This window comes from Haliotis asinina, chromosome 8 (genome assembly GCF_037392515.1).
Source record: "Haliotis asinina isolate JCU_RB_2024 chromosome 8, JCU_Hal_asi_v2, whole genome shotgun sequence".
NCBI lineage: Eukaryota > Metazoa > Mollusca > Gastropoda > Lepetellida > Haliotidae > Haliotis > Haliotis asinina.
Window position 1 is genome coordinate 49,621,975 of NC_090287.1, and position 26,750 is coordinate 49,648,724.

Genomic DNA, 26,750 nt, shown 5'->3' on the forward strand with positions numbered 1-26,750 from the left:
GATTTGTTCAAAGCTTTACCCATCAGTTATAAAGGATGTAAACAAAGATAAACTATGATACTACTCTTAAATATTCACTTTTGAAAAAGTAGAGATTATCTGTGTATGAAATAAGGCCTGTCCAATCACCAAAGACGGTGACAGATTTCTGATGAATGGTCTAAATTTACAGCTAGGCAGTCCAACAGTTTGGTAAAAAAATTAGATGTTCCATACATCAGAGTAAATTCACAATAGCTTGTCTGTGTCAGCATTACCAGTCCTGATGTCTGGCTGGGGATTTGGCTTATTTCATAAACTAAGATTATCCCACTGGACATTTGGTTCATCATGCAAAGATGAACATGTTCAATTCAGAATAAAATATACGTCAGCGAACACTGCTGCAGGTGAAGTTGGCATGAGAGTAAGTTTAACACCTTGTACAGCAATACTGCTCACAACCTGTACCCTGGCCTTCTGTGTGACAACATCACTGGATGAGATCGAAGACATCTCCACTCAAACTTTTGTGTAATTCACTACAGGTCACTACAATACCATTACCAGCACTGTTTAACTGGTACAGGCTCAATACACCTACTAGGCTGTAGCTTTCTATCAGATACTTTCACAGTTTTAAAAAAGGAAGTGGTTTGAAATCAATGTTTGAAACTTCACCTTTCCTTTTTTGTTGTTCTTGAAATCACTGGTGCAAGTAGATATATCTTTCCTTATAGTTAGGTTGTTCACAGCTGTATATCTCAAATACACAAAGGATTTGTCACTTTCATGCAAATGAACCTGTGATCCTGTTGCGATGTTTAAAGCATTGTTTCAGACTCACAGTTTTCTTTAGTTAATCCACCATTAACTGGTTTTGGGTAACACACATCTAATCAATAATGATAAAAACACTGACTAGTCCCACATTTGGCTTAGGCATTCTAATTGGGCAAAACATTAGTGCTTACTCATAAAATCTTATTTCTAACAAAATACCAATAAAAACATGTACACTCCTTTTCATGCAAATCACTGATACACACTTTTCTTCTATATTGCACTCGAGACGTCTCACACACACTGATCTATCTAAGTAGCCGTAAGAAAAAGGCTCCTGAAAGTTCAAGACATACATTTGTCCACATCAATCCACATCATGCATACCTGTGTGAGTTCTACTAAATATGGTCATAAAAAAACTAGTTGATGACCAGAAACTAGTTTCGTTTTCATGATAGATACAAACAGGAAACAAAACCAACAAACTCATTTCATATTTTTCCATGATTCATGAACACCAACTGGACATTTACATTATCTCTACACTTTTTTCAGTTAGCAAAATAAACATTCACGAGGCTAAATGCGTGAAACAATTCCAAGCAATGAAATATTGTTTGGAAGATTCACATGCAACATCAATAACAATGCCACTTTATAGTGATGTTACATCATATTGATATTACTCTGTAACAGTGTTACATCATAATCACATTACTTACATGTTATTTAATCATTTAATTACTTTGTAGTTACTGGTTATTCTACTGCATAATATGTTACGTTACAGAAATATGGCCATGAAGATACCAAATATATATCAAAACACAAAGTGACTGGTTGACTTAGCCAGATACTGAAATTCAATAGTTGGTACACTAGAAATCCAATTTCATCTTTTCTTGATAGTGCAAACATTGCATACAAAAGAAGGTTTTACAGAAAACAGAATCGTATCACATGTAATTGATTGATGCCATGACAGCATACATACACATACAAATGTACATACAGATTTCATTTCTGTATTAACAAATAACTTGAATAGCTTTTATGATTGTGAAGTAGCGTATCAAATACATGCTGTAGAGTCATCAAAAATCATATAAAAACTGAATGGTGTCCAAACCACCATACTTCCTTTCCAAAACAGTAAACGCAATTATGCTGAAAAGTGAATACCATCGAAACAGTGACACTGCATACAGGGAGTAAAACACTAGGAGAATGAAAACAGACCAGAATGCAATCACTTTATAAAGGTATTTTCTAACAGACTCTTCACTGACAGTTTCAACTATGTCATAGATCATATCTTTTGCTTGGTTCTCAAAGGGAGAGAACTCTCTTTTTTCATAATATAAGCAAAGTTGTTGTTCTTTTTCTGACCACCGATTTTGACACCAGTTGACAAGGTCATCAGATGAGGTAGGGAAATCAACAACTGGTGTGGAATTAACATGGAAATGTATTTCTTCAGGGAAATTCCCCGAAAATACGTCAAATTCTCCAATGGGCATTGTTTTGGGATATCCGATACTGACGTTGAGAACAGAATCTAGAAGTTTTTCTGAAAAAGTAAGAAAATACTGTAAGGTTATAAATTCTTTAAACATAGTCAATGAAACTCTAACAAAAATTGTTGACTGAATGAGTTAACATTTCATATGAGGATAGAGTAACCCTGGTTGGATCTGGGGAACACAGGCCAGATTGTAGGCACACACTGTCTTGGGCATATGTTTGGCTTGTTGTTTAATGCTGCACTCAGTAATATAACAGTTAGATGGTGAAGTCTGTAAATAATCAAGTCTGGACCAGACAGTCCAGTGATCAACTGCATGAGCATCGATCCACACAATCGGGATACAATATGTGTCAACCTAGCCTGACCACCCAATCCTGTTTCACTACAAGCATGAATTACTGAAGATCAATTCTAACTCTGATCTTCAAGGGTATGTAGTACATCTGGTAAGTACAGTACATCTGGTTACATGTACCTGTATCCCCAACAATATCCAACATTCTAATAACCAATTAGGATACCTTTAACATCTACAAAACTGGTCATCATCACAGCAAGGAACAGCAACACTTTACTTTACACCTTTCATCAATACTAGACCATAGTATGCTTTATACAATTATTTTGACACAGTACTGTGAAACAAGCCTTTCTCAGTTTTAATTCAGAATTCCATGGCAATTTTGTAGAGATGATAAACTGAGACAGCACTCCAGATTTCAAGCAATTGGGTATTTACTCCTGTGCCTGTTTATGTATGAGTAAATGCTTTTTTTTAGGAGTAATTAACATTTTGTATTCTCCCACTAGTTAAAGGAATTGAGTACTTTAACACAAAGTTTCTTATCCTTATTGGGTACTGAACTCTTCTAACTACATAAAAATAAATGCATCTCTATAGACTAAAAGTGTTTAGCAATTGTCATATTGCCTTACATTTGACAGCCATTTATAAATACTCAACATGGAAATTACGTGACTATTAGAGTAAACCCGGGAAAGTGGCTATGGTTATAATACTATATGTATATATAGGCATCGCCTACCATTAGCTAATGCTGTTGTAGAGTTTGGGTGCCAGATGTAATCATACGCAAACCAGTTTAATTAACTGGGAAATGTATGCAATGTATTATAGACCTATTAGGTTTTAAGTGATTCTTGTGCATTATTTGTACTCCCAGATTAGTAATTGAGTAAACGTTTTTTCATTGAATAAAGTACAGAAATATGTGCCTTATCTGGAGCTCTGTGAGATATTCCTGACAATAAGAAACCTCAGACAGTCATCCTGAACAATCAGCATGGGCTCTTCCTCCTCTTCCTCTATGAATTAAGTGTTGCGTAACAGTGTACATCTGGCTTGGAAGAGAATTGTCCTTTGTCTTCCATTTTGATGTTGGACTGATTCATGAAAAGATGAGGGTCATTATATTCAGTACATAGGTACATCAAAGCTATGCATACAAACCTTCCTTCATTTGCTGCACAAGAAACACAAAGCCGGTTGTTCGTGGATGGAGGACATATCTATACTTGGGGAAGCCATTCTTTTCTGCAAACTTGTCACTCTTTGACAAAGTATTGGCAGTGAAGTCAGTACCCTCAGGAAACAACAGAAACTGCAAAAGAACAAATATTTTTTTTAGTGTGTTTTATTCTCTTCAGATAACCATTGTCTTGATCATATAATTAAAATATTTTGGGAAAGGAAGACCTCAGTTCATACTGCAACCGACAATGAATTATCCAGGGCTAATATGCTTATACACTGAACTCAAATTGTATCAGAACCAATATCAATATCACTCTTTCCTACAAACATAATACCTTTATAAACTTTTCTATGTTCTTGTGCTGATTTATTTTAAACTCATAGAGCCATAAGCATGATACTTCACTATGAACACAATTCTTGATCAAGTGTGATACGTCATTATGAATATAACTTAAAATATGGACACAATTCTTGATCTATAAGTGTGATACGTCATTATGAATATAACTTAAACTATGAACATAATTCTTTTTCTATTTTCTTCCAAATTAGTATTGCATATGGAGCAAGTAGGTTTTTATGCTGGACAATGTCAGTCATTACCAGAGTATTAATTAGCCAAAAGCCCGGACATCAAGGGAGGTAACTTCAAAATCTTAGTAGCCCACACTGGAATTAACCAGACCAGACAATTCAAAGAAAATAAGCCAGTTTTAAGTTAAAATGAACAATTTAAGGTCCTTACTGCATAATGCCGCGCATTGATAGGAGTTGCTGTTTTAGTGCTTGAAGCTTGTGAATTTACTCGGATGTTTGTAACATGCTATCTACAGTTTTTGCCAAACATCAGGCTGGCTAGCTATAAATTCAGATCATCTGTCAGAAATCTAGCCCATCTTTGGTGGTTGAATGGGCCTATTTCATACACTGTCACAACACACCAAGCTATACCAATGGTATCTCCTTCACACTAGGCTGTGAACGCTTCTTATGTTTTAACTCACTGGTCCATAATATTGTAGAGAATTTACATAATGCAACATGGTTGAATGTTTTTACCTGCAACCTGTAGTCAACCTTGTGGAAGTATCTCAGTGCAGCTGTTAGAACTGGCTGGTCTGCCTCCCATCGTCGCCGTAGGAACAAGAATGCTGCACACTGCATCGCCCATCCTGAGGAATACATCATGTGGCATTGATGGTTACATATTTTACCAGACAGTACCTTAAAGAAGAAAAACATACACCCACTCGAAACACATAACACCAGTCCTAACTGGTGAGTCTGATGAAGAGATAAAATAACTGTGGGACCTCTGAAAATCTGGATCAGAATTGATCTTCAGAAACTCATGCTTGTTGTAAGAGACGACTAATCCTGTTGATCACTGGATTGTCTGACTGCAGCCATATAGCAGAAATATTGCTGGGTGCGGCTTTAAACAACAAACCAGCCAACACAACAACTGGGGTACATTTTAATGGGCATCAAGACACTTCAATACCAGAACTCCAGATGTTTAATTGCCTATCCACAGGAACATAAGACATCAATCATGACATATTCATGGACACAAAGTTGCTTCAACATATCCCAGTGTGGGGAAGAGGTGAAATGCAATTGTTGGAACATAATTTTGTTTAACCCAATAGGGAATAATTACTTCCAGTAGCTGGACTATGAGTTGCTTGATCTGAGAAACAGATGAAATGACATAATTACCATTATTACATACTATGCTGTCATGTGGGACACATTATTTATGTCTCCCAGACAGGAACATCTTTATTTAAGTAGCTATGATTATTAGAAATTCTCTCTTAAAATTATTTCACTTCACATTTGCACTTTTGCATAAAATCTCTAATTGAAATATGATGTGATAATCAACAGATAATGTGTCTGCCAAGCTAGATATCGTGAAATCACAAGTATTAGTTAAGTCTAACTGATTTGAAATCTCTGATTATCAATTATATATAAGTATTCTTCCAAACCATGGTAGAAGGATGTGTAATCCATGCATAAGGCTGCTACTATGGTTACAGGAACCTACCTGGTCCAGGGACAAACTTCAGCTGGTCCTTCAGTGAGATCTTGTAGTGCATGAGGGAGCCACAACGGAGCTGGTAGGACATGAGAAATAGCCAGTCAAGTCGTGTACGATGGTTCATCAATATCAGGACGCTGTCTGTTGGCTTGGAAGGTCTGCCTTGGATCTTGACCTTCACACCCAGCATCAACTCATACAAGGCCTGGAGAAGACGGACAAATGGTGTTCAGGCCCATTTCTTGTAAATGACTATCAGTAAATGACTTTTCTATCAGCTCAAGGAAAACTTGACTTTTCTATCAGCTCAAAGGAAACTTAAGATTCTAAAACAATGAGGAATGCTCGTTAGAAACTACATACCCATACTGTCAACATCTAAATATCAATAAGAATGAATAGTAATAGTAACAATGGCTGTTAATACGGTTCCTATTTCCAGGCACTGGTGCAAGGCCAACACATTACGCAGTGAAGCCAGGAGGTTATACCTATTCACTGGTGGGTGAACAGAGGCAATTTATAAGCTTACACTTATTGCCTTGGGTGAAACCACATTGTCATGTCGGACAGCAGGTGTGTGTGTGTGTGTCCTCCTGTCACATACCAAAGTAACCACAACAGAAGAATAGTTTGTTTTGCAAAACTTTATTCCTCCCCTTAAGATATAAGTAACCCCAATACCTATACTAAACTAATTCTACAGGTGCAAATACAACTAACTAATCTAATTACCTAACCTAGCTACATATACAGTTCTGTCTACCACTTATATTGCTAAAGTTCTAATAATACTACTACTACTACTAACTACACTAAAATCCTAATACCCTCACTAATATAGATAATGATTACATATAATCCCAATCAGAAACTAAACAATTGAACTAAATAACAATAAAGGAATTAGCCACTCAGAGAGAACACTTTCTCTTTACAATGTAATCAGAATGTCAGTGCACTTTGGTTCCACTTGGTGACGTCATGGTATTTGTGTGGTATCCCTCACACCCAGGCGATGGTTTCCCTCACGGAGTTTAAGGGGCCTGTGTAATGGTTGATGGCTGTGCCATCCACATCTCACATTACTAGGAGATACATGCTCCTTGTACAACAGGGAAGACTCTTGTCTGTCTCCTTACAGGCGGAGATAATACCCCTCTCCTTACTTTAAGGATAACCGGCCAGTTCCGGGACACTACAATACAATATAAGTAACTACAGTTACTCAGTAAGACATGTGTCAATGTCTTATACTTTATGCATGTACTTTACTCCGATTTACATATTTGAAAGTGGAACAGTTTTTGTGGAACGATAACATTCAAATTTTGAATGGCTTTGTGGCTATATAGTGTTACAATATGCACATATATCTAGAAATACTACATCAGTAAAACAATTTCTTGCTACATCTACTCAATCAATAAATACAAAAGTAATAATGATAATAAAAACTTACGCCAGCCAGCGTGAGATGCAATCCCATACAAAAGTTGAACCCATACAGGTGAACACAGTGGTGATTCTGGCTGACTGTGCAGATTACTACCCTTCCTCACTATTTATATTGACCTCCCATACCCAAGCTACTCAACACCTCTCTATTGTTTACAAATTAACACCCCAGCTCTCTGGCCATACCTGGTCACGCTTCCCTGAACATAACCCTGTTCCCATAGTATTACCGAACATAATCTAACAACAACTCCCAACAATATATAACACACTCTAACAATACCATACTACATCTATTTACAGTACCATAAACTAATTATATAAACGAAATCATCTGTGATCTTGACATCACTCCCCTCTTCAAGTAATTGTACACAAGTACAATTATATATTACACTCAAGATCACATTTAAGTTTGTTTTAATGCATAAATATCATAAAACACAATTGTCTAAATGTACAATAGCACAGTAATACATAAGAAATAACTGCTGACAAATAATCTGGATATGCAGAGAGTACATTATTTACACACTACCATACACATAGTATGACTAGGGTGAACACCGGCTCAAGAGATCAGCCCCAACATTCTCACTTCCTTTGATTGCACGAATTAGAAATCTGTAGGGTTGCAAAGTCAGGGCCCACCTCATCACTCGTCCATTGGTCATTTTTGCCTTGGTCATCCATATTAAGGGCTGATGGTCAGTCTCCAAAATAAATTCTCTCCCATACAGATATCTTTCTAACTTCTGTATTGCCCACACAATAGCCAAACACTCTTTTTCTATTGTAGAATACGCTCTCTCACGATCTACTAACTTCCGACTCACAAACAATATTGGAAATCGCTCACCTTCCTGTTCTTGTAGCAGTACAGCTCCGATTCCAACGTCAGAAGCGTCTGTTCTTACCAAGAATGGTTTCTTCAAGTCGGGCAGTTTCAAGATAGGAAAACTTGACATATGGGTTCTTAACGTAGTGAAAGCTAATTCCTGGCTTTCTGTCCATATTACCTTGTTTGGCTTTCCTTTCTTTGTGAGATCAGTTAGCGGAACTGCTATGGCTGCATAGTTTGGGATAAATTTCCGGTAGTACCCGGTCAGTCCCAACAACGCTCTCACTTGTTTCTTGGTTTGAGGTCGCTCCACATTTAGGATCTTTTCTACATTCTTACCTTCTGGTCGAATTAGACCACTACCCACCTTGTGCCCTAAAAAGTCCAGATGTTTATATCCCACTTTTACCTTTGAAGGTCGAGCTGTAAGATGGAATTGTCTTAACCTCGTAAATATTGCTCTCAGACTTACCATGTGGTGTGACCAGTTCTCAGTTCCTTCTATGATGTCGTCTATGAAGTTGTCTGTATTTGGTATGTTGTGCAATACTTGTCTCATCAGTCGGGAAAATACTGCAGGTGCATTAACTACTCCAAATGGCATCACCTTCCATTGGTATAATCCATCAGGAGTTATAAATGCTGTCAGTTCTTTGCTACTCTCTTCCATTGGAATCTGCCAATATGCTTTGCTTACATCAATTTTGGTAAGATATTTACAGTTCCGTAACCGTGCAAAGATGGAATCAGCTAATGGAATTGGTTCGGCATCAAATACGGTCACCTGATTCAGTTTGCGAAAATCGGTACAAAATCTGTAAGTCGAGTCAGGCTTCTTCACAAGTACAATGGGGGATGCATATGGTGACTGAGAAGGTTCTATCACCCCCATGTCTAACATTAGCTGTATCTCCTTAGCTACAACATCTCTCATATGATGAGGAAGTGGATAGGGCTTGGATCGTATAGGCTCATTACATGTCAGCTTGATCTTATATTCCATACAATCTACCTTCCCTGGTAAATCACTCAGTACATCTTTGAATTCACTTATGAGCTCCTTCACCTCATTTTGTTGCTCCTCTGTCAAATCTTCAGAAATGTCTACATCCTGATACGTTTCCTTAGAAACTAAAGAAGGTGAAGCTATGTCTAACATACTCACCTCTTCAGCCTTGACATCCACCAGACCAGCACTGACATGCACAAGTTGAGCTATGCTGACGTCACATACAGCTGTGTCCTTGACCTCCTCTCTCTCAATGTACCTTTTCAGTAGATTGGCATGATAGGTTTTAATCTTGTTACCAACCTGTATTCTGTAATTGCCAATGCCAAAGGTATCCAGTATTTCATATGGCCCTTTCCACTGCAGCAACAGTTTGTTTGAATCAGTGGGCAACAGAATTAATACTTTATCACCAACCTTCATTTTTCTTGGCTTGGACTTCACATCAAAGAACTTTTTGTATTTACATGCTTTCTTTTGAAGTTCTTGCTGTGCTACGTGAATAGTCTCCTCAAGACGGTTTTGAAGATCTAGCACATACTCATATGTGGTTCTTACCTCTGGATTTGGTATATCTCTTGTCCAGATTTCCCTCAGAATCTGTACTGGTCCTCTCACAGTGCGTCCATATAAGAGTTCAAATGGGGCAAAACCCAAACTCTCTTGAGGTACCTCTCGGTAAGCAAATAACAAAGCAGGTACATACCTGTCCCAGTCATTTGGTCGTTCTGCACACATCCGTTTCAGCATCGTCTTCAAGGTTCCATTGAACTTCTCTACTAGGCCATTGCACATTGGATGATAAGGGGAAGTAGTAAGCTGATGTATGGACAATAGTCTACTTACCTCCTTCATCACGCCTGACGTGAACTGGGCTCCCATGTCTGTTAATATCTCCTTGGGGATACCAACCCTACTGAATATCTCGAACAGAGCTTCGGCAACATATTCCGTCTCTACTCTGGGTAAAGCTACTGCTTCTGGGTATCGTGTTGCATAATCAACCACCGTCAGTATATACCTATTACCCTTGTCTGTGACAGGATACAATGGACCAATCAAATCAACAGCTACCCTCTCAAATGGCACTTCAATTAATGGCATTTGTCCCAGTGGTATTTTCCTTACCTTTCCCTTCGGCATGGTACGTTGACAAATATCACAAGACTGAACATGTCTTCTGACATCACCAATTACTCCTGGCCAATAAAACTGTGAGATTACCCTATCTAGAGTCTTCTTGATTCCAAGATGTCCACCCATCAGTGCTTCATGACATACCTTCATTACCTGTGTGCGCAATCCAACCGGTACTACTGCCTGTACAACTTGTTTACCATTGTCCATTTTATTGGAAGTATGCTTCCTATACAGCATATCATTCTCCACAAAGTAAGAGGAAGTACTATGTCGGGTCTCCCTAATCTTACCTTCTTCCACTAATTTTCTTATTTTGTTCAGACTTGAATCCTGATGTTGTAGGGATACGAACTCACCTCGACTCAGTGTCAACCCAACAGGTTCCAATGTCTTCAAGGGTTCCATGCCTACTTGGCGTACTCTTCTCTGGCTCCTTGTCTCTACAGCACCTACTGTTTTAATGTCCTGCTTATCCCACATCAAGTCTGGATCTCCTGGCTCTCTAACTCCGGGAATATTGCCTAATATTAAGTCACAGATTGGTGTGTCCATACATGCTGCTCTCACCATACCCGTGTAAAAGGGCGTATTTACAGTAATCCATGCTACCGGAAGTGTCAAGATCCTGCTATCTGCTAATTTACAAGATTGTGTTTCTGAAGTCAAACATGCATCTTTTACCATTGACCTCCTCACTATTACACCGTTACATCCCGTGTCTCTAAGCACATCTACTGGAGTGTCGTTTACCTTTCCCTGATAAAATGGCATGCGGTGATCTTTGGTAAGCACACTCCCTGAGGCTACATCTGCTTTAGTAACCTCCTCTGAAGTTGCTGCATCACCATCTAGAACTTCATGTATGCAGGGCTCTACTTTTGTGTTATCTGGATGTATTAGAGACATGTTTGTGTTGTCTTCACTCACCTGGATACTTGCCACTTTAAACTTGGGTTTCTTGCACTGTGCTGCCAAATGCCCAGTTTGATTGCAGTTGTAACATGTCCTTTCCTTAATAGGAACAAATTGTTTGGAACAAGTACCATGTTTACCTGATGCGCTACCCTCGACTATTTTCCCTTTGGAAACCTGCTTGTCAGTTTGACCTGGAATAACTGGTCTATTGTATCTTCCATGACTCGTACCTCTAGCTTCTATAAATTGCTCTGCTAGTCTAGCCATTTCCATCGCGTCTTTTGGCTTTCTCTCTCTCAAGAATATACCCAGATCCCTTCCAGTCACATTCAAAATCTGTTCACGCAGCAGCAAATCTCTCACACCTTCGAACGTCTTTTGTGTACCACTTAGTTCAATCCATCTGTTGAAATAGTTCTCAATTCTAACTACAAATTGTGTGAAAATCTCACCTGTTTCAGTTTTAGCAGTCCTAAATTTCTGATGGAATCCATCCTCAGTCATTTCATAGCGTTTAAGTAATGCAGTTTTAACTGCATTGTAATTTTCAGCCTCAAAGGCATTTAACCGGGAGTATACTTCTAAAGCCTTACCTTTCAGCAGAGTACACAGGTAAGCTGCCCAATGGGACGGGTCCCAGCCTTGCGCTGTAGCTACACGTTCAAACCTTTGCAGATATGCATCAATATTGTCATTGTGGTCGTCAAATGGAGGCATTTTAGGCATCTTGGGAATGGCTGCCGATCTATTCTCTCCTACCTGCCCTTCTTGATTTCCTGCCGCACTCTTTTCTAACTTGGCTAGTTCTATTCTTTCATTTGACTGTATTTTACACTTTTCTTTCTCCAATTCTAATCGTTCTCTCTCTCGTTCCCATTCTAACCTTTCTTTCTCCTTTCTTTCCTCCAGTTCTAACTTTTTAATCTCCCGCTCCCTAGCTCTTTCCTCCCGTTCGAGCCTGTCCTTTTCTTTCTCATTCTCCAACTCCATTTGCTCTTTCACAAACACTCTCAAATCATCTTTCTCATACCCTAAACTCTGACCCAGTTTGATAAGTTTGTCAATGTCCATAATTGTCTGTATGAGGGCAAAGCAGGGTACACAAAAAGTCAAACTGTCTGGAATAAATAGGGATCCTACCAAGAATAAAACCGGAGGTGATTTCCCATATATCCCAATGTTCAAAATGTTCACGACGAACCAATGGCCTTAACTGACCAATAACCACAATACACCCTCCACCCTTGAATTCCAAATCATACACTCAAGGACGCAGAAGTGGTGCCGTATGTTCTAACCCTTCTTTATGGACACAAAGATTCTGCAGCGATATACAATCAACAACGCTACATCAAATGCGCTACAGAACACAACTAGGGTTCCCTTTGATAGTGACAAATAATCTAATTATCCCACCGCTGCCACCAAAATGTCACATACCAAAGTAACCACAACAGAAGAATAGTTTGTTTTGCAAAACTTTATTCCTCCCCTTAAGATATAAGTAACCCCAATACCTATACTAAACTAATTCTACAGGTGCAAATACAACTAACTAATCTAATTACCTAACCTAGCTACATATACAGTTCTGTCTACCACTTATATTGCTAAAGTTCTAATAATACTACTACTACTACTAACTACACTAAAATCCTAATACCCTCACTAATATAGATAATGATTACATATAATCCCAATCAGAAACTAAACAATTGAACTAAATAACAATAAAGGAATTAGCCACTCAGAGAGAACACTTTCTCTTTACAATGTAATCAGAATGTCAGTGCACTTTGGTTCCACTTGGTGACGTCATGGTATTTGTGTGGTATCCCTCACACCCAGGCGATGGTTTCCCTCACGGAGTTTAAGGGGCCTGTGTAATGGTTGATGGCTGTGCCATCCACATCTCACATTACTAGGAGATACATGCTCCTTGTACAACAGGGAAGACTCTTGTCTGTCTCCTTACAGGCGGAGATAATACCCCTCTCCTTACTTTAAGGATAACCGGCCAGTTCCGGGACACTACAATACAATATAAGTAACTACAGTTACTCAGTAAGACATGTGTCAATGTCTTATACTTTATGCATGTACTTTACTCCGATTTACATATTTGAAAGTGGAACAGTTTTTGTGGAACGATAACATTCAAATTTTGAATGGCTTTGTGGCTATATAGTGTTACAATATGCACATATATCTAGAAATACTACATCAGTAAAACAATTTCTTGCTACATCTACTCAATCAATAAATACAAAAGTAATAATGATAATAAAAACTTACGCCAGCCAGCGTGAGATGCAATCCCATACAAAAGTTGAACCCATACAGGTGAACACAGTGGTGATTCTGGCTGACTGTGCAGATTACTACCCTTCCTCACTATTTATATTGACCTCCCATACCCAAGCTACTCAACACCTCTCTATTGTTTACAAATTAACACCCCAGCTCTCTGGCCATACCTGGTCACGCTTCCCTGAACATAACCCTGTTCCCATAGTATTACCGAACATAATCTAACAACAACTCCCAACAATATATAACACACTCTAACAATACCATACTACATCTATTTACAGTACCATAAACTAATTATATAAACGAAATCATCTGTGATCTTGACACCTCCCACTTCTGGATCTGCCTACAGACAGGTCTTAGAAAACCTCAAAAGTCACGCTGATAGAAATGGTCACCCATCCAAAGACTCTTTGATATCTCTTTTGCTTAACTTCAAATGATTTGTCACTTCAGTTCTGTGCTATGTACTATGCATAAGGTTTGCTGCACAAAGACCTTAAGTCAGAATCACTTATCAGGGTTGAGTGTGAGAGTGAAGGAGTTGGAATTTACTGCCACATTGTGATGAGAACAATTTAATTTATACTAATACTAAAACTGAAAATGTAAAAACCAGTCATCACAGATATGAACATAAAACTCACAATGAAAGCTAAAACATTGCAATTAATTAGGACAATATTATATAAAACATGGGCTATAGATCGCCATTATCATGGTAGAGTCTGGGGAACATGGACCAGGTCTAATTTGGGAGCACACAAACCACTGCTGAGTCCAAGGCACATGGACCTGGGCGTAATTGGGATCACAAAAACTCCTGTTGATTCTGGGGGACATGAACCATGCACAAACGTGTCACTGACAACGTACATGACATGCAGGGGTGTGGAGTCACTTTTTACACAGATTTTAGCAGGGTAGGGGTCTATTCACATTGTACATGCTTCACCACAAAAATCATCATCACCCCATAGTCATAAATTATGAATGGTCACATATAGTATATACTTATATGATGATATGCATGCATGTGTATGTGTACTAGCCCAGACGTAAACTGGTAATACTAATATAGTGCTAGCTCACTGAGGTACCATCCCATAGTTAAGCATGAACACTCTGCTTTGACACATTATGCTGATTCAAAGTTGACTAATCCTTGTTTCACCAATTCATGCCAGGCACCCAGTCAGGGACCAACAACTACCATATCGTAATGGCCTATCATATAACACAGCTGGGAATTGACCCTGTGACCTTCCGCTGTGAGGGGGACTTTCTAACCACTACACCACAGTCAGGCAGAGGTGGCTGAAGACATCTAGACCTAACTACGAAGGATGTATAGCAAGGAATACAACACCCATACAAATTTGATTACATGAATATGTACACTCATATCAAGTACAATATTTTATATGCTTACAGACTGCAGTTTAATCAAATATTACAAACTGCATCAATCTGGTGTTGTCATGACAACAAATCTTAAAGGGAACTTTTGAACTCATTGAATATCCTCCTTAGTCATCTGATTTGGTGCTGTTATAATTCCACTTCTTGTAAAGCAACGAAACGACTGTTGGGCAGATGATGATGATGCAATTTCTGCTGTAGAAGATGGTTTATGGACCAAGAGGAAGCTTTCTCCACCAGCGGGATCAGGCACTCCGGCACTGGTGGCAGAGTGTGCAGACAATGGACAGGATTATGTTGAATAGAAATCATCAACCAACCCCATGACTGCACTCCATCAATAGTCTCAGAATTACCCTGGTAACACACTTCCCTGCATCATTGAACAATACGTGTATTGATCTCTCAGCTTCTAAATACATGGAATCTGCGTGGTAACATCTGTCTGCATTATGAATGAAATCAGCAAAATGTCCCACTTTGAGTATGGCATGAAAACATACTATAAATGTTGTATAAATCAACCCATTCCATTAAGCTGATCAATCTCTATGCCAATCTGTAATCACTCTTAGTTAGCACCCAGCACTGTTTGAAAAGCTGTCTGTATGTTACACAGCGCTAGTAGCAGGCACATAAAACTATCTTATAACTATGGGAAAACATGTTTGTTTTTTACCTCACCTTCTGTCATGGTATTTCAGTAAATTATATTTGTAATAAATCATGAAGCTGATAACTCTTATTTTGTGATGCGACAGGTACATTACCAATTCAATACTCAGGGGTATAACAATGAACTCCTAGTATGTTAATTATTGTACATTACTTATGTTGGCTATGTAACCAGCACTAAAACCCACACAGAATAATCATGTAGGTAAATGTGACGGATACATATGAACAGAGGTCTGATAGTGACAAATGATACTGGAACAGTCCTATATTTAAACAAAGGTTCACGAAATATACCAGCTGGGCATATCCATTTAATTACTTCTTCTGTCTGCTGTACATTGATTTCAGTCTACTGCACACTGTATGGAAAAGTCATGAACATGACACACTATGACATAATAATGATTTTATTAAGAATATTCATAACATACCTTTTTACGCCTCACATTATGCTCAAAGTGCACAAAGGACACACAAAGGACACATAAAGGACACAATCTGATTATTACTACAGCAGATAATCCAAGCTGTAAGGGTACTAGAATGCTAATAGTCACATGAGTTATCCCACTGGGTACCCATTTTATACAAATATAAAAAATATTCAGATTTTCATTTTTAGATGTCAACTGAGGAGATCTCCTCTCATATAACAGCAGCCAGCTCACTCTGTGTATCCTGTGCATGATGTAAGTGTTAGTAGTGCACCTGGAACAGAAGAGCGGACCGCGAGTAATGATCAAGCAGTGGTAATAAGACCGAGTCTTAAATAAGAAAAAAACAAAAACACAGAGTTTTAAAGCGTGCAAAGCTTTAGGAATGTAGTAAAGAGCAGCATGGACTTGAATTCATAAGTATTACTCCTTAACTGACATACCTTGTTGTGTCCAAGGAAACCAACTCAAGCATATCCTAAGGAGGGTCACTTTCTTCTAGTAATGGTCAGTACCTGGGCCAAAACCAAAGGACTGAAGCTGTGTACATCACTAATGACTGTGACAGCTGTGTCACACAAATAATGGCTGGCAAAGACTGTGTCTGACCTCCAGAAACAACCTTGCATTATGGACAGCACTGGACAATTACTGTGAGGCACCACAGTCAAAGTGCTTGAATCTTGTGGATAAGAATATGTAGGGAGATCAAGTCCAGCCGTCTTATAGTTATATGACTGAAGAATGGCAGTTCTTAACCATAAGGCAATTGTGTTTTTGCTGACATCTGCTTGTGACGCCTGAGGCTGGGGAAGAAATAACTGTTTCTGGGTACCATGGACGCCTTAAGTGCGGTTAACATGGTGAATGTAAGACAAGATCCAGACACAATAACAACTCAGCATCGTCATCATTGCTGACAATAGCTGATAATAAGGGAATGGTAAAATGATGATCCAGTTGTCCTGGTAACTGATTTTTAGCGATGAAACCCCAACAAAGTCCCAAATGTACAGAACCATGACTACAATGTTTAAACTTAAAGGTATGAAGCTCACTCACTCCAGTCGCATATGCAAGTGACAAAAGGAAAGCTGTCTTCCTGGACAAATCAGCAAGGGAAACATTCTCAGGTGGTTCATAAGGTGCACCATGGAGTTAGTTTAAGCCAGTGCTGAGATTCCATGTGAGTGGTTGAAACTTCAACTTCTGGTCTTAAAGCTTGAACAAACGAACCTTGGCCTGTGATTCTGGGATTTTGTAAATTTGTCTGTCAGTGGGAACCGCTAAAACTGAGTTATTTGCCACCAAATAGGAGGCAATTGTGCCTCCCTTCAGACGTCTGTAAAGTGAAAAATCTGCTATGAACTGTAGAGACACCTTCAGCCGACCCTGCTTCTTGGTAACACAAAAGTATTCTAATGACTTGTTGTTATGAAACTGTCATTGTGCCATCACAATGGCTTTGGGTACTCTGGCCCAAAATCTTTTAGCACTCAGTGGTTTCTGTAAATGATCCATGCATGCAGATTGAACTGATGTGGAGGAGGATGAGGATGATGGCTGTGAGGATGCACGAGGATGTTTCTCTCCTTGACTTTTGCAAGAAATTTTGGTAGGAGAACTGGCGACGGAACCACATACATGTGAAGCCTCTCCCAACATAGGCTGAGCTCATCCACTGCCAAAGCTGCTAGATCTGGAACAAGTGACACATACAACGGCAGTTGATCACTTTGACTGGTTGCAAACAGATCTTTGTTTGGAGAACCCAGTGCGTGACTCACGAGTGTTAAGGCCTTGAGTAGCATCCATTCCATGGGAGCAAAACTTTAGGGTCTCGATAGAGCGTCTGCTAGTATGTTTTGGCACCACAGAATGTGCTGAACCCTCAAAAGAATGAGTAGGTCGTCGACTAGTTGAAACAGGCAGAATGTCTGGTCGAGGAGAAACTGTGATCAGGTTGACAATTGTCTCAATAGGAACCACACCTCTGTCATGTTGTCTGTGGCCAGCAGAAGACATGTTTCTCATAGTCGATGCACCCAGTAAAGATAGCGAGGATCACTGCCTCCAGCTTCAAATTGTGTCAACTTTGTTGATGACTTAATGAAAAACGACTGATCGTGTAAATGAGCACCCCATCAATGCATGGAGGCATCCAAGAACAGTTGGTAATCCAGTATCTGCTCTGCCAAAGAGACTCTTCCTAAAACTTTTGATGGGCGAGTCCACCAAAGAAGATAGTGATGTAACTGATGTGTAAGATGGAAACGTTGATGAACAACTACCTGACGGATGTGCGGTTGAAGAAAATGCTGAAAGGGATGCATTTCACCTCCTCTTCTGCTGGTTATCTTGCATCGACATTAACAGTCCTAGAAATGTCTGCCACTTAAATCTCAATCAAAATCCCCTTCCAGTATAGATATAATGTCCCTGAGCACCTCATGTGTCGGTAACATTAAGGAAGGCAAATCCCAAATAGTGAGCGACTTTTCAACATCAGATCCCAGTGAAGGGGCCTTCACTAACAATCAGCAATCACCTGATCAAACCTGAGGTGATCGGGTAACATATCTTCCTCATAGTCTGGGGCACAGTCTTTTGCAAGAAAGGTGAATGGAATGACATGTTGTCGTAGTTGGCGCTGGAGCTGGAGGCAGAGGCTCCACAAGAGGCTGATAACATCAGCAACAACGTATGAGGTGATGGAATGCTGATAGCCGAAGCGCCAAGCACCATAATGCCAAGCGTCATAGTGCCAGACACTGAAACGCATGGTGACATAAGCTGGCAAAGTCATTACCTGGACGCTGGTGACCGACGCAACAAGTGAATAATAGAGACCATAATACAGACATAATAAAATATACCACTTATTACAGTATAAGATGTAAGCCTGAACCAAATAAAGCATAACGACTACAAATGCAGCGAAGTGTTGTAATGGAGAAGTGATTAAGTGATGACGCGACCGTGACATCACTGAGCAGAACTACTAATTCAAGAAAAGGCAAAGTGAAAGATAATACCCACTCTTCTTGTAGAGGAACTGTGGAGCAAAATAGAACAAAACAAAATAAAAAAATACACACAAAGTCAGTTTATTCACAGGGCTGCACTATATACCGGTAACAGGTTTACTGGTATTAACCGGTTCAGCCATCAGTGCGGCACCTATTGCAATTTCACATGCCATCAGGAAAAAAATTTGGAACACTCGGAAATCTTTGTTTTTTCTTAAACTGTTCCTTTCCTTTTTCATTTGTGCCAAGTAGTATTTACATTTTTATTCTGTCTAAGTTTTCAATAAAGCTTAATCAAGCAAAGTGATTTTGTTGTGTTTTTGCTTTATAAATCCTTAACTCGATTTTAAGTATTTTTGGGGGTTGAAAAAAACTTCTTGATATACATTGCAATACATATCACAACATATCCCTTCGCATTGAAATATATCACAATATGAAAATTCTCTGCAATACCCACCCCTATTTATTAACTACAAACACAAAGCAGGATACAATCAATCAGTTGGCAAGCACACGTCTAGCAAGGCGTACAAAAAGCAATAATCTGAGGTGGCTGATGTCACCTTCCGGTGACATATGTGCAGACAAGTAGCACCTGAGACCAGGAAATGATTGCACGTCTACGTATTTTAACATCATCTGGCAAGCCATGCTTTTCGGGCCTTAAGCAATGAGTGAAGGAAGTAAGTAGTGCAGGATTAGTTAAAATGAACTTATTTTGAATTCCATTTTAATTCTCTCACGTGGATGGCTCTTGACAAATAATACCTGGCATGCTTGATACTGAAATGGCATTGATGAAATATTTTCAATGTGCATTGGCGGTATGACTAGAATTATGAAAATAACATACATCATGATCCATTTGATGGAAAATATACTCTTAAAAAAGCAGGGGATAATGAACTTTCAATTTGGATAGGAAGTGTAAACATTAACAAATGTTTCAAGGACAGACATCTTATGAATGCACCATCATTTCCCTCTATTACCATCCCTTAACACAAAGCATGACATACATGTGCACAACGCAGTAGCCCCATACACGTGCATGGGTAACATCTCCAGCAACCTGTCCTGCTCCAACCATCAGACTTTTGAGTTAGGTAACTTCTGCAGCAACCTGTCTGGCTCCAACCATCATGTTTCTGAGTTAGGTAACATCTCCAGCAACCTGTCCTGCTCCAACCTTCAGACTTTTGAGTTAGGTAACTTCTGCAGCAACCTGTCTGGCTCCAACCTTCAGGCTTCTGGGTTAGGTAACATCTCCAGCAACCTGTCCTGCTCCAACCATCAGACTTTTGAGTTAGGTAACTTCTGCAGCAACCTGTCTGGCTCCAACCATCATGTTTCTGAGTTAGGTAACATCTCCAGCAACCTGTCCTGCTCCAACCTTCAGGCTTTTGAGTTAGGTAACTTCTGCAGCAACCTGTCTGGCTCCAACCATCATGTTTCTGAGTTAGGTAACATCTCCAGCAACCTGTCCTGCTCCAACCTTCAGGCTTCTGGGTTAGGTAACATCTCCAGCAACCTGTCCTGCTCCAACCATCAGACTTTTGAGTTAGGTAACTTCTGCAGCAACCTGTCTGGCTCCAACCATCAAGTTTCTGAGTTAGGTAACATCTCCAGCAACCTGTCCTGCTCCAACCTTCAGGCTTCTGGGTTAGGTAACATCTCCAGCAACCTGTCCTGCTCCAACCTTCAGACTTTTGAGTTAGGTAACTTCTGCAGCAACCTGTCTGGCTCCAACCATCATGTTTCTGAGTTAGGTAACATCTCCAGCAACCTGTCCTGCTCCAACCTTCAGGCTTTTGAGTTAGGTAACTTCTGCAGCAACCTGTCTGGCTCCAACCATCATGTTTCTGAGTTAGGTAACATCTCCAGCAACCTGTCCTGCTCCAACCTTCAGGCTTCTGGGTTAGGTAACATCTCCAGCAACCTGTCCTGCTCCAACCATCAGACTTTTGAGTTAGGTAACTTCTGCAGCAACCTGTCTGGCTCCAACCATCATGTTTCTGGGTTAGGTAACATCTCCAGCAACCTGTCCAGTGCTACCATCAGGCTTCCGGGTGAGGTGGTGTCTCTAGCAGCCTGTCCTGTACTACCATCAGGTTTCCAGGTAAGTGGTGTCTCAACCAGTTCTAGTCATACAGGGCTAACTGCATCAGATGGTCATGCTCCTGGCTTGGTTGATGGAGTGTCAGTGTACCCTGCTGGTGCAGATTGAAGGTCATCACATCAGTCACTGGATTGTCTGGTCATGACCCAATTACATACATGATACAGAGGCCATCCTTAAGTTTGAATATTGCTACATGTGACGGTGAACTGGGTTGTGACAGTTGAACATTCAACCACAAACAGACTGTTATTGTTGTATGGCTGACTGACTTTTGTTGTTTCCTTGACATCTTTCACAGTGGAGCTGAAATCCTATAATTACTACAACAGTAATTAACTATCAAATGTACATATTCCATCAAAATATGCTGAACAGGTTTCTCATTTGACCTGATCAGCTTTCATGAAACTTCAGCTTATGCTTATGTGAACTCATATAACGACCAATAAAACAAGGCCATAATCCCAGCAAAGCCTCTTGTATGACTTAGGCTGTTGGGGTGCTTAGGAAATAATTATGACAGATAAACAATTACTTAGGATAAGTACTTATAACATTATTTTCAGGGTACACTTGAGACTGTTGTTTCCACATTTATGTAGCAACATGCCATGTAAATAACCGTACAGTCTGGCCTAGTCCAGGTATGTCGTTAGGTTGTGATCCTTGTTAGCAATGACTGGCCAGACTGATACTTATTGTAGAAGGAATAATTTTTACTAGGAATATAGTGTGAAAGACATGCCATTAGTAATCAGACTTCTAAACTGCTTTTCACATATCAACCATGCCACATATGAACAGCTTTGCCTACATTCACTGCAGTACATTTTTTTCATATAATTTCTTAATTTCATGATTGAATGTGTTAAACAAACAGTGACTGACAGGCCCTATAGTCCATCTAAACATTTGAATCCTGATCATGGTGAAAACAATTGCATGTAGCTTTAGTTGACATTCATAATAATTAGATCTTGTTTAGTTTCAGAAGTGATGGGACCAACTTGGATAATCTTGGATAATATCACTACATTCATTAATACCAAACCACAGAATACAACATAATAATGTTAATATATATATATTTAATTCTGCTGATCATAAGTTTACACTTACACACCTTGTACACAAAATACAAAACCTATACCACACTGACTTCTCCAGTATCAGTTATAAGTCAATTACAGACAAGTATCATACATTGAGACTATGCTTGTCGTAAGAGGCGACTAATGGGATCGGGTGGTCAGGCTCGCTGACTTGGTTGACACATGTCATTGGTTCCCAATTGCGCAGGTCAATGCTCATGTTGTTGATCACTGGATTGTCTGGTCCAAACTCGATTATTTACAGACCTTCACCATATAGCTGGAATACTGCTGAGTGCGGCGTAAAACTAAACTCACTCACTCACTATCATACTTTGACTTAGATCACCCATCAAAAGCTTTAGCTAGTTCATCATGTTATGTGCATTCGATGCAGTTTTAGTGGAGATGAGATGATGTAACATTGTAACATGATGCACATACAAAATACTTCCTGAATCACTGCATTTCAGATTTCAAAATGAACCAATGCATAAATGACCAAGAGCTGTGTATGATAAGAATGATGTGTGTTCAAAAACATGATCTTTGTATGTTGATAAGGAAATATTTGTGGTTAAGGATCAGAAATGTGTCGGAACTTTTTAGACACAATTTGTCATGTTTGCTGAGTGTATCCTTGCCATGTTTCACCCTCCTGCCTTCCATCTGTTCACATCCAGGATGTTTATCCAATGTGATCAAAGAAGATGCAACGAACACAAACAAAAAATATCTTGTCCATGATTTGACCCTTTCCACAATATTCAGAGAATAAGTAACAAGCTCAAAGTCAGGAGTTTTAGTACTTTACCGTAGATGCTCATACTGCAGTACATCTAATGATCTGACATCATTTAACACATTTGGCTCATGAACTAGGGATTAAAACACACATATAACCCACAATTCCTAGATATAATAAGAAAGACCTTTACTGAGTCTTTGTCAAACTGTTTTAAAAAGGAATATTTGGATAGTCCTTTTACAATAGCAGAATAGTACAATGCCCATTTAGTTATGCAAGAGAAAGAGGTGGGGAGCAGTTAAAAATGAATCATGGATAAAGACATGATACATAGATTATGATGAGATATGTGATAATGTAGAATAATGCCTTGGTATACCTACACATGGGTGGTGCTAATAGACATGATAGAAACATGACTTTGCAGTTTTGTGCATTCACAATATTTACAAGACAAACCATTACAAAGTGACAGTTGTCAGTTTACTTATGTGTCCTCCTACCAGCTGCACAAATACAAGATGACTACGTCAGCAGCAGTGGACTAATAATGACACAAACATAGCAATACAAGTAGTATGACTTGTATGAGGATCACTGTATGCTGCATTATCACGAACTTACAGGCACATGCTGAAAAACTCCAACTTACCACTGCAAATGAGAACCACATATATAGGAAAAAATCCATAATATTCCTCGCCCATTTTGGCTTCAGTATTATCAATGGAAGGAACGGCATCAAAAGCACTATGGAGCCAAAAAAGCTTGAAAAGTACAGGACCGTCGTGAAGACGATTCCTCCTGCTAGATTCTTCGCACTTGGCATAGTTGCTGTTTCTCGATTCACCACCGCAATTCAAACGGAAAATGGATGTCAGTTTGAACGAACGTTAAGTCATGCTGCCACCAAACATACGATAGATGCTATTGAAACCAGTTTTACAACCGTGAATAGTTAATAATTCATATCATATTTGTAGCCAATGCAGCCATCGAACCCTCCATTGATTTTTAAACCAGGCGAGGAATTAAGAGTGACCTCCCCTTCTCATGCAATATTAAGCAAGATGCCGATAAGAAAAATATTGTGTTGAAATGCGTTCAGTTATAAAGTGATACAATTATACTCATACAATTAACATATTCACTTTATACATGTGCTGCAGCAAACTTTAACCTTTCATGAAAGCCAGCAATGACGTAATGCTATGAAGAACAAATTTGTTACAAAGAATTTCTAAAGTATGACGATATAATTTAATAAAAACGACAACCAAACGTTCCGCATTGGAATTGAATACATTTGTAAAAAAAAAAAATAAAAAATTAAATTAAATAAAATATAAAATAAAACCTCCACGATATTTTCAACTCAGTGACAGAACCTTCTCAAAGGCTTGAATCCCCTTCCATGCAATCTCAGGTACTTTCAGGAAATATCAGACAGTAAGGTTAATTTGAAAACACACTACGTAGATTGGCATACAACTGAAAACCCTATGTCAGGGCTCGTTTTTATACAGCACCAATAAGCAGACATTCATGGAAACACGTGTTACGTAAATAAGTAATTATTATTATAATGTTTATTTAAATTTTGTGAAGCCTTATCTCGTTTTATTTCCATATTATAAATGTGTCACTTTGCTGATTGACTGAAAAAACTGCTACCTAGAACTTCCAAACAGGGAGACTATATAGTTGTAGATTATCCGTGTTCCAAATATGCAATATTTTGACATGACGAATGTTTTATGTTCTCCGCGTCTGATTGTTGAAATACTTGTCTTCTTAATTCTGTTTATATAGAAAATAAATTCCCAATGTATTCTGCGATACAACATACTGCACTAGCTACAAGGTAGATTAAAACAATGACGCACTGGCTACAATGTAGATTATTTAAAGCAACCGGTGTACTGGCTGCAAGGTGGACTATTTAAATCAACTGGCGCATTGGCTACAAGGTGGGTTATTCAAAGTAACTGGTGCAGTGGCTGCAATGAGGGTTAAAGCCACTCACTGGTAACAAGGTGGATCATTTAAAGCAACTAGTGCACTGGCCACAAGGTAGATTATTTAAAGCAACTGGCACATTGGCTGCAAGGTGGATTATACTGGCTACAAGGTAGATTATTTAAAGCAACTGGTGCATTGGCTGTAAGGTGGATTGAAGCCAGTCACTGGCTGCAACGTAGATGATTTAAAGCAGCTGGTGTATTGTCTACAACCTGGATTAAAGCTGACCACTTGCTACAAGGCGGATTATCTAAAGAAACTGACTCACTGGGTGCAAGGTAGACTAAAGCTGCTCACTGTCTACAAGGTAGATTGAAGTTGCTCACTGTCTACAAGGTAGAATGAAGCCGCTCATTGGCTGCAAGGCAGATTATTTATTTAAAGCGACTGACGCAGTGTCTACAACGTAGATGAAAGCCGGTCACTGGCTACAAGGTGGATTACAGTCCCTGACGCAGGGTACAAGGTACATTGAAGCAACTGATAACAGTCCCTGACGCAGGGTACAAAGTAGACTGAAGCAACTGACGTACTGGCTACAAGGTGGATTACAGTCCCTGACGCAGGGTACAAGGTACACTGAAGCAACTGACGTACTGGGTACAAGGTGGATTACAGTCCCTGACGCAGGGTGTAAAGTAGACAAAATCAACTGACGTACTGGCTACAAGGTAGATTACAGTCCCTCACCATTTACACGGTATAGTCTTCTGGCGCACTAACTTGATATTATATATCGCTAATCAAGACAGATAATCAGTGATCATTCATACTACCAGTGACTGACAAGTTGTATTCAGATGATAGCGAAGAGAGTTCCAGAAGAGAACAAACTGTGGTTATCGTATCACCGGATTATGTTGATGATAAAGAGTCGTATCACTGAATGATACAGACAATATTTGGTCCAATCACGAAGAGGCTTGTACCATCAGTTTTTCTCATACACATCCAGAAGGTCATCCCAGTCACACACACCTGTCGTCGTGCCCGGGACATGGAGATCGGTCCTTTCAGGTAAACTGATCACTTCCTAAATCACTGGGTTCGTTAGAAACTTGAAATATTTCACTTTGTCTATGGCACACGAGGGAAAGTGAATCTAGAAGTCTAGACCTTATCTGGAGTTTATCAGTTAACAGCACTTGGTCTAACCAAAAGTTCTTCAGTCCAATTCAATCATGACCTCTTGGGGATTCGGACCAGTGGGATGCAAAAGCTTGCCTTTTGTGAAAAGCCACACATACATGGTTACGTTGTAATTGATTATAATGAGTGAGTATTGTTTTACGCCCATTTACTGATTTACGATGAAGCGCAATCGACCCCGTCTGACCACGCAATCTACGATGGGCAAGTGAGTATTGTTTTATGCCACTTTTAACACTATATCAGCAATATCACAGTGGGGGAACCAGATATGGACGCACACCGTAACCATGTGGGAAATCGAACCTGGGTCTTCAGCGTGACGAGTGGAAGCTTAAACCATTAGGCTACCCTACCGCTCTGACTTAATAGTGTTTTGACAACCTTTTGACTGGTAGGAAGCGATCAGGTCATGAGTCACCTTTTCGGCGTAAGGTTGTGCTGACCGACTTTCAAGCATGAATCTGCAATTCAGTCGTTGCAGTCAACGGGAGCAAATAGTATTGTTCTACTTAAGAATGACATTGACTACATT

General features: G+C 39.3%; 1 protein-coding gene across 1 annotated transcript; it reads right to left on the reverse strand.

The window, feature by feature from the left end:
• Positions 1 to 666: 666 nt before the first annotated feature.
• Positions 667 to 24,060, reverse strand: LOC137294878 (lysocardiolipin acyltransferase 1-like). The gene is made up of 5 exons (XM_067826022.1): positions 23,697 to 24,060; positions 5,848 to 6,046; positions 4,851 to 4,963; positions 3,765 to 3,915; positions 667 to 2,335 (listed from the first exon to the last, which is right to left on the reverse strand). The coding sequence occupies exons 1-5, from the start codon at positions 23,871 to 23,873 to the stop codon at positions 1,860 to 1,862; spliced, it is 1,116 nt and encodes a 371-aa protein (XP_067682123.1). The 5' UTR covers positions 23,874 to 24,060; the 3' UTR covers positions 667 to 1,859.
• Positions 24,061 to 26,750: the final 2,690 nt, after the last annotated feature.